The sequence below is a fragment of the Eretmochelys imbricata genome, chromosome 1, assembly GCF_965152235.1.
Source record: "Eretmochelys imbricata isolate rEreImb1 chromosome 1, rEreImb1.hap1, whole genome shotgun sequence".
NCBI lineage: Eukaryota > Metazoa > Chordata > Testudines > Cheloniidae > Eretmochelys > Eretmochelys imbricata.
Genome location: NC_135572.1, coordinates 15,669,709 through 15,683,648, shown reverse-complemented (window position 1 = coordinate 15,683,648; position 13,940 = coordinate 15,669,709). Strand labels below are relative to the sequence as shown.

The following is a 13,940-nucleotide window of genomic DNA, read 5'->3' as shown; positions in this document are numbered from 1 at the left end:
ATCTTCTAGGTGCTTACAATCTGGTTATTTAATAATGCGTTCCAATATTTTTCCAAGTATCGAAGTTAGGACGACTGGTCTATAATTCCCTAGGTCCTCTGTTTCTCCTTTTAGATAGGTATTATGTTCGCTCTGCTCCAATCCTCTGGGACCTCCCCTGTTCATCGGTTCTCAAAGATAACTGGTAATGATTTCAAGATTGCTTCAGCTAGTTCTTTAAGTACTATTTCATCAGGCCCTGCAGGCTTGAGTATATCTAAAGAAGGTTAGTGGCGACTGGGTGTCTAACATAGTGAATGCTAGTGAAAATGAGGTAGGAGCAGGGTGTAAAATAGGGGAAGAACAAGTCAAAAACTACTTAGATAAGTTAGATGTCTTCAGATCACCAGGTCCTGATGAAATGCATCCTAGAATACTCAAGGAGCTGACTAAGGAGATATCTGAGCCATTAGCAATTATATCTGTCATGGAAGACATTCCAGAAGACTGGAAAAGGGCAAATACAGTGCCATCTATAAAAAGGGAAATAAAGACAATCTAGGGAATTACAGACCAGTCGGCTTAATTTCTGTACCCAGAAGATAATGGAACAAATAATTAAGCAACCAATTTGCAAACACCGAGAAGATAATAAGGTGATGAGTAGCAGTCAGGATGGATTTATCGGGAACAAATAGTGTCAAACCAACCTGATAGCTTTCTTTGACAGGGTAACAAGCCTTGTGGATAGGCGGGGAAGCGGTAGATGTGGTATATCTTGACTTTAGTAAGACTTTTGATACTGTCTCGCATGACATTCTCAAACGAACTAGGGAAATACAACCTAGATGGAGCTACAACAAGGTGGGTGCATAACTGGCTGGAAGATCATTCCCAGAGAGTAGTTATCAGTGGTTCACAGTCATGCTGGAAGGGCAAAATGAGTGGGGTCCTGCAGGTTCTGGGTCTGGTTCTTTCAAATCTTCATCTTTGATTTAGATAATGGAATAGAGAGTAAACTTAAAGTTTGCGGATGATACCAAGCTGGGAGGGGTTGCAAGTGCTTTGGAGGATAGGATTAAAATTCAAAATGATCTGGACAAAACTGGAGAAATTGTCTGAAGTAAATAGGTTGAAATTCAATAAGGACAAATGCAATGTACTCCACTTAGGAAGGAACAATCAGTTGCACACATTTACAAAATAGGAAATGACTGCCTAGGAATGAGTTCTACAGAAAGGGATCCAGGGTCATAGTGAATCACAAACTAAATAGGAGTCAACAGTGTAACACTGTTGCAAAAAAAAAAAAAAACAAACAAACAGCATTCTGGGATGTATTAGCAGCAGTATTGTAAGCAAGACACGAGAAGTAATTCTTCCGCTCTACTCCGCGCTGATTAGGCCTCAACTGGAGTATTGTGTCCAGTTCTGGGCGCCACATTTCAAGAAAGATGTGGACAAATTGGACAAAATCCAGAGAAGAGCAACAAAAATGATTAAAGGTCTAGAAAACATGACCTATGAGGGAAGATGGAAAAAATTGGGTTTGTTTGGTCTGCAGAAGAGAAGACCAAAAGGGGATATAACAGTCTTCAAGTACATAAAAGGTTGTTACAAGGAGGAAGGAGAAAAATTGTTGCTCGTAACTTCTGAGGATAGGACAAGAAGCAATGGGCTTAAATTGCAGCAAGGGTGGTTTAGGTTGGACATTAGGAAAAACTTCCTGTCAGAGCGGTTAAGCACTGGAATAAACTGCCTAGGGAGGTTGTGGAATCTCCATCACTGGGGATTTTTAAGAGCAGGTTGGACAAACACCTGTCAGGGATGGTCTAGATAATATTTAGTCCTGCCTTGAGTGCGGTGGACTGGACTAGATGACCTCTCGAGGTCCCATCCAGATCTATGATAAATGTATCTAAACATTCTTTAAATTCTTCTTTTCCTAGAGGGTCGGCTTGCGTTCCTTCTCCCTTCTTGTTAATATTAATTGTGTTAAGAATCTGGTCACCATTAACCTTTTTAGTCAAGGCTGAAGCAAAATAGGCATTAAACACCTCCTCCATCTTGATGTTGTCTATCATTAGTTCTCCTCCCCCTACACCTTCCTTTGTCATTCTCTTGGCTCAACATATTTAAAGAATCCTCATCTTATCACCTTTTCTGTCCCTTGCTAGGTATAACTCATTTAATGCATTAGCCCTTCTGATTTTGTCCCTACATGCTTGTGCTAGTTTTTTGTACTCATCCTTCGCAATCTGTCCATGTTTCCACTTTTTATAGGATCCCTTTTTGATTATCAGGTCATTAAAGAGCTGATGGAATGATACTTGCCTCTTACTATTTGTACCATCATCTTTCCTTATCAGCCTAGGGATTCTGTCACTCCATACTAAAGGCAGGACTGGCTGCAGGCCATCTGATTGCCCTTGGGCCAATCACTTGGCAGAGGGCTAGAGAGAACAGGCTGAGGCTTCAGCACATGTTGCTGTTTGTTGCTAGTGGAAGCAGTTGTCCCAAACAGTCTGAACTTGCAGCTAAGGGAATCAGCCCAGTAAGCAGGCCGGGGCATGACTACGACCAGGGTAAGACAGTAGCCTAGACCCAGAAGGGTCCTGATCAGCACAGTAACCACAGGGATGGATCTGCCTCGCATTGCAGCAGAGGTCTGAACTCAGCACTCCAAGCTTGCACTGTGCCCAAGCACCAGCAACTGCCACGACGGCTGGAAGGGACCATGTTTAGGACTTAGACTGGGAAGTTTTGGACTCAATCAGCTTAGAGAGCTTTAACCTGTTTATGCAGATGTTGGAGAGTGGAGGTGTATGTGTGATTTCTTATAGGGCCCCCCCAATACTCACTGAGGGTTTGTCTGTGCTCAGATGTGTTTATTGCTGAGCACGTTTGTTTCTGAGGTTACTTCCTGCCTCCCTCAAGATCATGGAAGGAAACCAAGGGATTTAGGTCTAGTCAGAGGTGAATGGGGTTCTTTTGGCACATGGCTTTGGATCTGAGAACTATTCAATCAACCCAACGGTGCCCTCACCACATAACTATAAAGCAGCGTTCCCAGTGACCTCAGTTGCAAGTTATCAACACTTCTGTAAATCAGGCCCCAGGGATGTCCATTTAGATTCACTGTGCTCCTCATTTTCAGTGTATGAACTTGTCCAGTGTCACACAAAACTCTATGGCCAAGGCAGGGACAGAATCCAGTTCTTCAGGGTAGCATTCAGCTGCCTTATCCAAGAGACCATTCTTTCCTACCATTCCTTGTCTCATTCACCACACAGCATCCAGCTTCTGCAACAAATGAGACTGGGGTCCTACAAATAGCTTCATTAACTACACAACCCTGGTTCTCTCCAGAGCACTGTCCATCTTGTGAATGAGGCACTATACACTATAACAACATGTAAAATCATGAAGAGGGGGAGAACTGAACTGAGGTATCTTTCTTGAAATCTATGGGCTCCTAGCTAGCAAAGGTAGCTATTAGGCTAAAATTGTGGTCAGATGAACTACCATCCATACAATGATACATTTTATTTAAAAAAAGTCTGAGACACCTAGATGTTATTGCAATCATGACATAATTATAGAAATGAAATCTAGATCCAGGAGCTATTACAAAGAAAAAGCACAAAAAAACTCCTGTACTTTTCAGCAAGTCAGGTGCTACTATAAAATCCAGAAGCAGGCTAATGGAAGTGTTACATGCAAGTATTAGAATATGTGACAAATATTAAAGCTATGGATTAAAAGCACACCTACAAGTAGGGGAGAGAAAGTGTTGTGCTGCTATTTCTCATAGTAATGCCAAGAAGTTTAAATTGGTTATTTATTCAGCACCATCAGCATGGCGGACATTGGAGAGAAGAACACACATACTGTCCCTAGAAGCTTAAAATCTTAGACAGTCCAATCCAAATAAACAAAGGATACATAATTTGAGTCCAAACTTCAAGCAGCCTGGGGCTCTTTATTTTTAAAATAACTTTCTGTACTTTCAAGATGATTGTTGAAAGACACTATTGAAGAAATGTGTTTTAAGGAGGTATTTAATGAAAACTGCATTCTTTTCTAAAACCATTGAGGTAAGACAGTTTTATAAACTGAGACTGAGAAATTTCTGTGAGGGAACTTATCTGCTGACACAATATTACAAGACTATATGTAATATACGAAGGAGGGAGCAGTTAGAATACATCATGGAAACACCATAGCTTTAACACTTCTGTTTCCAATTTCAAAAGTTGGCTCTTCGTTGAAGACCAGTGGCTGACATTTTCATACTTCATCTCTAGTAGTTGGGGAGTTATGCAAGTGTTAGGACAACCCTGTAGCCTCCTGCTTATTTTAGAGACTCATACTTTCCTAAGACCATAAGTGGCCTGGATCATCCACTTTAAGAAATAAAGTACTTTATTTGCAATTGCCAAGATGCTTGCTATATTAAATAGTGGGTACACATTTTAGAATGCATATTTTACCCAAGAGAAACAGGTTTATCATGTAAGTGTTTAGGCACTATTTAAAAAGTTTATTTTAGGAACTTGTAATAAGTATTACTTCCATCCATTAGGTTGCTGTTATAGTATTAAGTTTTAAATAGACTAAATCCAAACCACCTGAATTTTTTAAATTAATGTAACAAAAACATCTCCCCTACCCTTGAAACAGAACCTTTTAAAAACTCTTCATTTTGATACTACAGGCAAAGTTTCAGCCCAAAGTAAAATGAGATTCTAAATTAGAACCTCTTCAAGCTAAACATTTAATGAGTCACCCTAAATGTGATGCCAACAAAGGGTGCTGTGTATTACATCTGCCAAGTATGAAGAAAGCCATACCACAATTACTCGATAGTACACCTTGCACTGAAGTTGAACAACTGTCTTAATAAAAGCCTACTAAACACACACTAAGTGTTGGATTCTGTTGCACATTTAATCACCATGTATTTCAACTAGACGTGTATGAAAAGGAAGCAGCTAGGGCAGAGGGAAAGCAACTGCAAGTTAAGATACTAAAACTAAGTACAGTGGTGCCAGCTACCAAGACTGCAGTGCCCAGAAAGATGGCAGGACAGAGAGGTCTCATCTGTTCTTAATCTGCCCCTTCAGTATTGGAGGCTGACTCTTAGGACCTCGGACAGGGCCAGCTGAGGAAGAATAGAGCTTACTGAATATCTTGGGAGAAGGGTTAACACCAGACGGTGTTTTTGGAGTACTGTAAGCTAAATCTCTCCCTCTTTGGGAACATATTGTGGAACGTAAGTGTTGAATTCATGAGAGCTAGGGGGAAAATAATCATTTATATAAATAATCTGAGTATAACTGGCTCAAATTCAAAACACCATGACCTGAAGAACTTTAAGTCCTATTGGCAGATATTTGAAGGATGGAAGGAAAACACGGCTGTTACTCTGAAACTTTAAACATAGTTCTCTCCACTTGCATGAGAAATCTGTTGAAAGCCAGCTACAGTATTTGCTTCTCTACCTTAATTAAAATCTGGATAAAGGACAGTTGTGTGGTTAAAGAACTAGAGTAGGACTCAGGAGATCTGAATTCACATCAGGCTTTGTCAGACTTTCCAGATCACCACGGGCAAGTTACTACACTTGTATCACCTCCCTTAACTGTAAGATGGGGATAATTATTCTTCTCCCACCCTTTGTTTAAATAGTAAGATCTTTGAAGCAGGGTCTGTCTTTACTATGTGTAGTCACTGAATTTCAATGGGACGTGTGCTCCTACATCACTTAAGCAATTTTGAGAAATCAGATACACAGTGCCTTAGCACTGTAGGGCCCATCCATCTTGGATGGAGTCTGCAGCTCGCCCGTACTACTAACGTTTACATATGAATTCTGTTTAATGTGTAATCCACACACTAAACTATGGCTTGTTAAAAAATTACAACTCCAATGAGTTTAATGTCAATTTGGATACATTCCTTGTCCCCTTTCTCTCCTCCCCTGTGCCAATGCAGACAGTTTGTCTAGACAATGTTTCCTAAGTGCAAGCACAGCAGCATCCCCCGTAGCCTTTTCTTCAATCTTGCCTAAGTGCTGCAACTCCACTGTTATCCGTACGTGCTGACTACAGAATGAAGAGCACCAGAGCCAGTAATACTGTAAGCTTGACTTTGCAGCTCACGGTACACAGAGAAAGAGCAGACCTTTTTATTACCCTTAAAGTTTATATGCTCAAATATAAAGTAATTATGTGAAAATTCACCTTACATGTCTCGTGTATATATTGTGGGTCAACAGTATGGCTATAATGAAATGTATTATATATTCTACGTCGTACAAGGTAGACTTGTATTAGTGATGTGTATGTTGAGAAGTTTCATATATACACCCTGTGGGTCAAAGATAATGTTGCTGTTTGTGCAAGGTGAATTTTCACATCAGTGTCATTCATTACCTGCAGGCATCCCAGGTCAGAGAATTCAAGTAGGTGAATTCTTTAACTGGCCATTTTCTGTCATTAGTGCTTAGGTTTTCTAATGGTAATACTGTAGTTACCTATTTCACTAAGTTATATTACCTAGCAACCTTGACTAAGAGTGTGTGAAAGAATTGCAGGAATTAAGATTCTGATGGCACAGGATAGTGAATAGACACTAATATTAAACCAACAGACATTTGTTGTATTGAATCCATTGCTGGTTACAGAGCACTGAGTATGGATCAGACTAAGAAATGCAAAAATATTCTAAAACTTAAAATTCACTGTAGTCTGTCTGGTCTACATGTGTAACAATGAAGTTTCACCACACAAAACTGAAATTTAATTAAAAAGTAAAGAAAGTACCCCATTGCACCCCTAAACTAATAAAACTAAAATGAAGTTACATAAACTAGTCTAATCTGCTACAAATTTCAACCTAATCCTATTCACATGGGATTCACACACCGCAATGGAAACTGCACCCTTGACTTGGGCACTAAAAATAACCTATTTCAATATCAACTACTGCAACTCCATCAACCTTCTTGCCTAGTTAAGATGCTGCATCTTTCTTAGAAAGTACATAGGAAGACTACATACTTACTCTCGCTCTTTCTCTGTCAGTTTGTCGTTGATATTATCTTTGATTGCAGATCTGGAACCTTTGTGAATTATGGGATACCTGAGTGGCACTTGTAGAAAGAAGGAAATCATTGAGACCAAGTGTGCAGTGTAGCCCAGGGCAACAGCAATGCTTCCATCATCTTTTGCTGTTAATGAAAAAGCAACTTCTTTACCCAACTGAATTCTACTGATATGGTAAATATTTTAAGAGTATTAATGAAAATTTAGCATGAGAAGGGTGTCCATATTACACAAACAGTAAAGACTTACACATGATGAAAATAATATTTATTAAATGATTTAACAGCTGCACACTTAATGAAAAAGATAAAGTAAGACTGCAAGCATCTTACAGAAATCTTAGTGGTATTATTAAGCTTATTCTATCACACATTACAATGCATGGTTCTGACATGCTTACAATGCGATAATAGCACATTTAAACAGTCAATAATAGAAAGGGGTACTGCATTTCCAATATAGTGTTTAAACATTTTTTAAAATAGTGGTTGAGGTGCTATTTTCTGATGCGAATGGTAAAAACCCCTCCTGGTTTTAAATCTGCTTATCTCTCGTCTATTACTTGTATCTTGTGTTGAAAGGTGACAGAGAGGTGACGGATTTCAGAGTAACAGCCGTGTTAGTCTGTATTCGCAAAAAGAAAAGGAGTACTTGTGGCACCTTAGAGACTAACCAATTTATTTGAGCATAAGCTTTTAACTTAGGCTTGAATGGAGACTGGAAGTGGCTAAGTCATTATGCAAGGTAACCTATTTCCCCTTGTTTTTTCCTACTCCTCCCCCGCAGACGTTCTTGTTAAACCCTGGATTTGTGCTGGAAATGGCCCACCTTGATTATCATACACATTGTAAGGAGAGTGATCACTTTAGATAAGCTATTACCAGCAGGAGAGTGGGGTGAGGGAAGGTATTTTTTCATGCTTTGTATGTATAAAAAGATCTACACTTTCCACAGTATGCATCCAATGAAGTGAGCTGTAGCTCACGAAAGCTTATGCTCAAATAAATTGGTTAGTCTCTAAGGTGCCACAAGTACTCCTTTTCTTTTTATCAGAGAGGTGATGGTTTGAGCCTGCAGTTTAAGACCTACTCCTATACTTTCAAACTGCAAGGGAAATCGTTTTCAGCGTAGGGTTTTGTTTTTAAAAAAAGGCTCCCTAGGCCAGAGTTCAAGTCTTCAGGGGACTGCAATTCTCTGGCTGCAGCTGATGACCTCACTAACACCTACAGCAGAGAAAGAAGGTGCATTCTTACATTGCTTTAGGCATTAGTGAGATCACCAACTGTTAAGACAGGGACACTGAATCCAGGGTCTGAACTCTAGTATTGGCCAGTAATTGGAGGAACTGATTTTTAACCATTGTTTTAGAAGGTTAAAGTTTCACATTTATTCAGCAGATGATGGGGAGATCTGAAATTGTGTATTTAAAAATTAATTTACCTCCAGTGAAGATCTATTTACGGCTTTTCTGCCCCACCCTCTAACTCCTTTTCTGCAAAAAGTTATTAATCTTTTGAAGATTTCCATGCTATACCTTCATCCTATTTTCTAGCTTATTAGAAAAAACACATATGAATCTATGAATAGCTGGAAAGAAGATATAGCCAGCCCAAATCCCTTCCAATGACAACAGAAATTCTAGTGACCCTAACTGAAATACACGAGGACCTGAACAAGGAAGGAAAAACACTAATTTTATGTCCTCTGTGACATCTATGAAATCATACCTTGCTCTCAGTAAGGCAATTCATGACACACAGATTTAAAAACACCACCCATTCCAAGGAATTATTCTGTACAAAGGGATTCAACTCTGCAGCAAACATGGGTCTCATTACAGTAGAACTCTAATGTCATGGACTTCAGACTTTATTTTTAACCTAGCTGTCCACTAACACATTATGTTAACATGCAAGAAATCAGATAAACAATATTTCCCAAGTTAAAAATATCAATATTTCATTTTTTCCATTCACACAGTCTGTAGTATGCCGCAGGGCAGGCTGACTAATTCCTTGTGACAAACTTGAAAGGACTCAGTCTCTCAGGATAGCACCAATAAGTTATGACTAAGGCTACGATTTTATCATGGATATTTGTCATGGACAAGTGACAACATAACAACCATAATGGAATTGAATTTAACATCCCTGTGAGGGGGAAGAATACCAAAGAAGCCAAGAGCACTATAATAGAAGCTCAAATTAAATGTATACCCCACATAAATAAAAAATAGTAAGAGGATCAAAAATTGCCACCATGGCTAAACAGAGTAAAAGAGGCCATTAGAGCAAAATGTTATCCTTTAAAAATTGCAAGTCAAGGAAAATAAAAAGGAGCATAAACTCAGGCAGGTGTAAAAGTATAATTAAGCAGGGCAAATTAAGAATTTGAAGAGCAACTACCAAAAGAGGCCAAAAAAAAATTAAGTACATCAGAAGCAGGAAGCCTGCCAAACAACCACTGGGCCACTGGACAATCAAGGTGCTAAAAGGAGCACTCAAGGAAGTCAAGGCCACTATAGAGAAGTTAAATTAATACTTTGCACCCAACTACACTGCAGAAGATGTGAGGGAGGTTCCCACACCTGAGCCATTCTTTTTAGGAGGCAAATGTGAGGAATTGTCCCCCACCAAGGTGTCAATGGAGTTCTGAAGGAACTCAGATATGAAATTGCAGAACTGCCACCTGTGGTATGTAACCTATTACTTAAATTAGCCTCTGTACCAAATGACTGGATTCCAGTTTTTAAAGAAGACTCTAGAGGTGATCCTGGCAATTACAGACTAGTCAGCCTAACTTCAATACTAGGTCAATTGGTTGAAACTATATTAAAGAACAGAATTATAAGACGTATGTAGTGTAGTTGTAGCCAAGTCAGTCCCAGGATATTAGAGAGATACGGTGGGTGAACTACTGTTGGTGAGAAAGACACGCTTTCGAGCCACACAGAGCTCTCTTTCAGGTCTGGGAAAGGTACTCTGAAGATCACAGCTAAATGCAAGGTAGAACAGATTGTTTAGCATAAGGAGTTAGGGACCATATTCTAAGGGACCATTCAAAGTAGAGTGGCCCATTAACACCTCTGCAGTCACAGGACTTCAAGAGGGGGTTAGCAGGTAACAGATTGTTGTAATAAGCCATAAATCCAGAATCTCTGTTCAGTCCATGATTTTTAGTGTCTAGCAGAGTTATGAATTTAAGCTCCCATGCTCATCTTTTGAGAGCATTGTGAAGGTTTCCTTTGAGGATGAGGACTGATCGAGCACTCTACATCTGACCTCTTTGTGAAAGTGTTCACCCACAAGTGATATAGGAAAATGATTTAAAGACAAACTCTCTGACAGTTCGAAAGTGGAGTGATTGTCTGGTTTCACCCACATAGTTGTTATTGCGGCATTTAGTGCACTGGATGAGATTTACCACATGTTGTGATAGGCCTGTGTAGGGTCCATGGATCTTGAAAGGTGTGTTGTTGGAGGGTGTCGATCATTGCAGCAGAGATACAAACGAAAAGGAAGAAACAGTTACTCATTCCGTACAGTAACTGTGGTTTCAGTTGTTTCCCCCTTATGGGTGCGCCACTCTAGGTTTGCTACCACGCCTTTAGCCTCGTTCTCTGCTATGGAGCTTTGCAGTAAAGAAGGAACTGAGGGTAGTTTGCCCATGCAATGTTATAACACGATGGCATGGGGCACAAGACTGACTAACATGCATGCACCCATAGAGACTACTTGAGGAAGTAGTTTTTCCACACAACATACAGTCAATTTGTGAACTCGTTGCCAGAGGATGTAGCAAAGGCCAAAAGCATGACTAGATTATGAGAATAATTAGATAAGTTCGTGGAGGATACGTCCATCAATGGCTATTAGCCAGGATGGATAGGGATGCAAAACCATGCCCTGAGTGTCCCTAAATTGTGGGCTGCCAGATGCTGGGACTGGACAAGAGGGGATGGATCACTATGAATTGCCCTATTCTGCTCACTCCCTCTGAAGCATCTGGCACTGGCTGCTGTCAGAAGACAGAATACTGGGCTAGATGGACCACTGGTCTGACCCACTATGGCCAAGCTTATGTTTATTACTTGAATTCATGTTTTTATTTTCCTGAGGCAACACCCCTACCAGACTGAACAAAAGGCTGAGAGGCAAGAGTTCCTAGTGAGCTGTAGCTCACGAAAGCTCTTGCTCGAATAAATTGGTTAGTCTCTAATTGGTTAGTCTCTAAGGTACTCCTTTTCTTTTTGCAATTATTAATTTAGTCATTCTAATTTTCAAATACTTGTACAGATAACTGCACAAAATTTGTTTACAGGTGTTAGACGCAGGCATACAAAGACAAAAAACACATGCCATACAGAACATCTGCAGATGCACTTATGATATATTATAAATATTGCTATAAAGGCAACCGAAATAGCATTGCCGTAACAAGATAGGAACGTATGCATTTGATGAAGCCTATTTGGTGTAATATTGTTTATATGAATAGATACACAGCAAGCTAGAATTTTTTTTTTAAATAGATAAACATATTGAAATCTAGAGCTAAAATATTTGTGTAGGTATGCACAAAGAGGTTAGTCAGTATATAAGGATTAACCAGAACATATGGTGTCATGTAATTTAGCTCAGAATCCAATTTTTTGTACATGTCCCCATCACAGTAGTATTTCAGCACCTCCCATGAGCCAAAAATAACATTTCCTTCTAGGTTTATCTGTTTATTGCATGTTGTGAGTAACCCAAGTTAGCTATTTTTGCCTGATTAAAAGTGTGATTTGCTCTGTTTTGTGCCTCACAGGGGGTTGGGTTTTAATCACTCAAGGTCTGAAGCATTTCCTGGCACGTATTAAATACCACAACTAGATATTGTTCTGTTTAAAATATTTTTTCAGAATGTGGAGGCCTGGAGAGAAGCAGCTCACAGCAATGGATTGGTCTTTACCCAATAACGTCCAAAGTTTTCTGCAAGACTGGGGTTGTGGTGACATTTGAGTCTGCGGGAAGTCCCAGAAGGACTGTTGTGCACTATGTGTGTCTCCCGCAGAAATCAGAGGTGGAGTTAGTTTTATAGGAGATTACTGGGGTGTAAAAGCATAAAAAGCAGACATAACAAACCCATGGGGAAAAAAACCCCAGAAATTGGGCTTGTTTTTGGCTTAACAGTTGCTTGTTGGCTAGTTTTTGGCTTGTTGTAGCTTGTTACTTCTTTTTATTCTTTGATTGCCTCCCAGCAAGCAAGGTCAAGGCAGGGGGAGAGTCAGGGTGCACTGCGGGCCCTCCAAAGTCCCAGACTGCACACCAGGGGGATCTTGTCAGAATGTTGGGGTTCTTAGGAATTGGCTTGTTTTGGCCTTGTTTCAAAATGGGATTAGCTTGATTTTTGGTTTATTGTGAAAGTCAGGGTGCTTATTTACCACATGAAAGTTGGCAACTGTGATAAAAAGATAATCTTCAAAATGATGTCACCATTCAGTCTTCATCATGAATAGAATTTCAGTGGAAAGTTGTTTATCTAGTACAAAACCTCAAATTTTGGCAAAATAGATTATATTTTGATCAGACTGATTTTTCATTTTGAGATTTTGAAACATTTAGATGTCACCCTTTATTGTTTTTAGTTTTTAAAAATACAGTTTTGAAATTTAACTAAAAAGTTGTTTTGAACCAAAAACCCCAAAAAACCCCACCCACAACTTTATTTAGAAAACGATGAAATGGTATGTTTGACAATTCTGAAGGTTTTTCAACATTTGTTCTAAGTCAAGAAATTCACTCGAATCAGCCCTTTCCCACAAAAACAGTTTGGTTGTAACAGTTCAGCTTTTTCAGTGACAAATGTTTAATCAAAGTCCCAGCTAGTTCAACTCGGAGGTGAACAAGGATTGAAAATTAGATCAGAACTGTCTGCTTGTCTAAATTTTTTTCAATCAGTCTCCAAAAGTGGACTGTGGCTCCTAAAATGGTAAGTCTGCCCTATGAGATGTTAAAGTAACATCACAACTCTAGGTACTAAATGAAAGAAACAGCCAGCTACCTTGAAAGTCTTCAGAATTAGGCAGCTTGACTCCGCAGACAAAGTAATCCTTTTGATCATTCTATGGATTTGAACAGCAGAAAATGAGAATGGGACATAGTACATTTAAAAATAAGACAGAAGTTGCAAATTCCAAGCAAAAAAACTTAGAGGCATGTTAAAATCAGACCACAGACTTTGTAAAGCATCAGTTAATATAGATGAAAAATTCAAAATTAAATAAAATTCAGAGTAATATCTCACTCAACATTAAATTTAAAATATTTTGAGAAGACTAACTCTCAAACAGGAATGGATTCACTTTCATCCAACAGAACTTCCAAAATCTGAAACTTATGTTGAGCAAAGAATGTTGGACCTCAATCTTCTGATGAGCATTTTTTTTTTGCCTCGTATGCTAAAAGTTTAACTAAGTTAGTGAAGTCTGGTAAGATGATTATTAGCTACTCTATTGTGCTCTCACTATCCGCTTTACTTGCCATTTCATATGCCACCACAAGAGGTTCAAGTTTAAGTTACCATGTGGTGGCAGCAGTATCCTGTTACAGTGCAGCACAATAGGGTCCTTTCCTTGTGTCATTTACAATCTAAGTTAGACAAATAATTCAGTGTGAATGACGACACAGTGACAGCCCAAGCATGCCCCAGGCCTTCTTTGGACTCATTTGCCTGACTACAGTGGTGGCAACAATTCCCAAACAAATTGCTGCAGCAAGACAAGGAAAGAGAGGGAGAGCAGGGGAGGCTGGGATGTGGGAGGAGAATAGGGAGAAGTTCTGTGGCAAACATTACCAAATCGGAAACCCA

General features: G+C 39.4%; 1 protein-coding gene across 1 annotated transcript in view; it reads right to left on the bottom strand.

The window, feature by feature from the left end:
* Positions 1-13,940, bottom strand: part of UVRAG (UV radiation resistance associated) — a 166,408-nt gene that overhangs the window by 68,026 nt on the left and 84,442 nt on the right. The window contains exons 11-12 of the mRNA XM_077841751.1: positions 13,134-13,194; positions 7,048-7,213 (exon numbers count right to left, since the gene is read on the bottom strand). Coding sequence (XP_077697877.1) covers positions 7,048-7,213; positions 13,134-13,194 — 227 coding nt within the window. The remainder of the gene's footprint in view (positions 1-7,047; positions 7,214-13,133; positions 13,195-13,940) is intronic.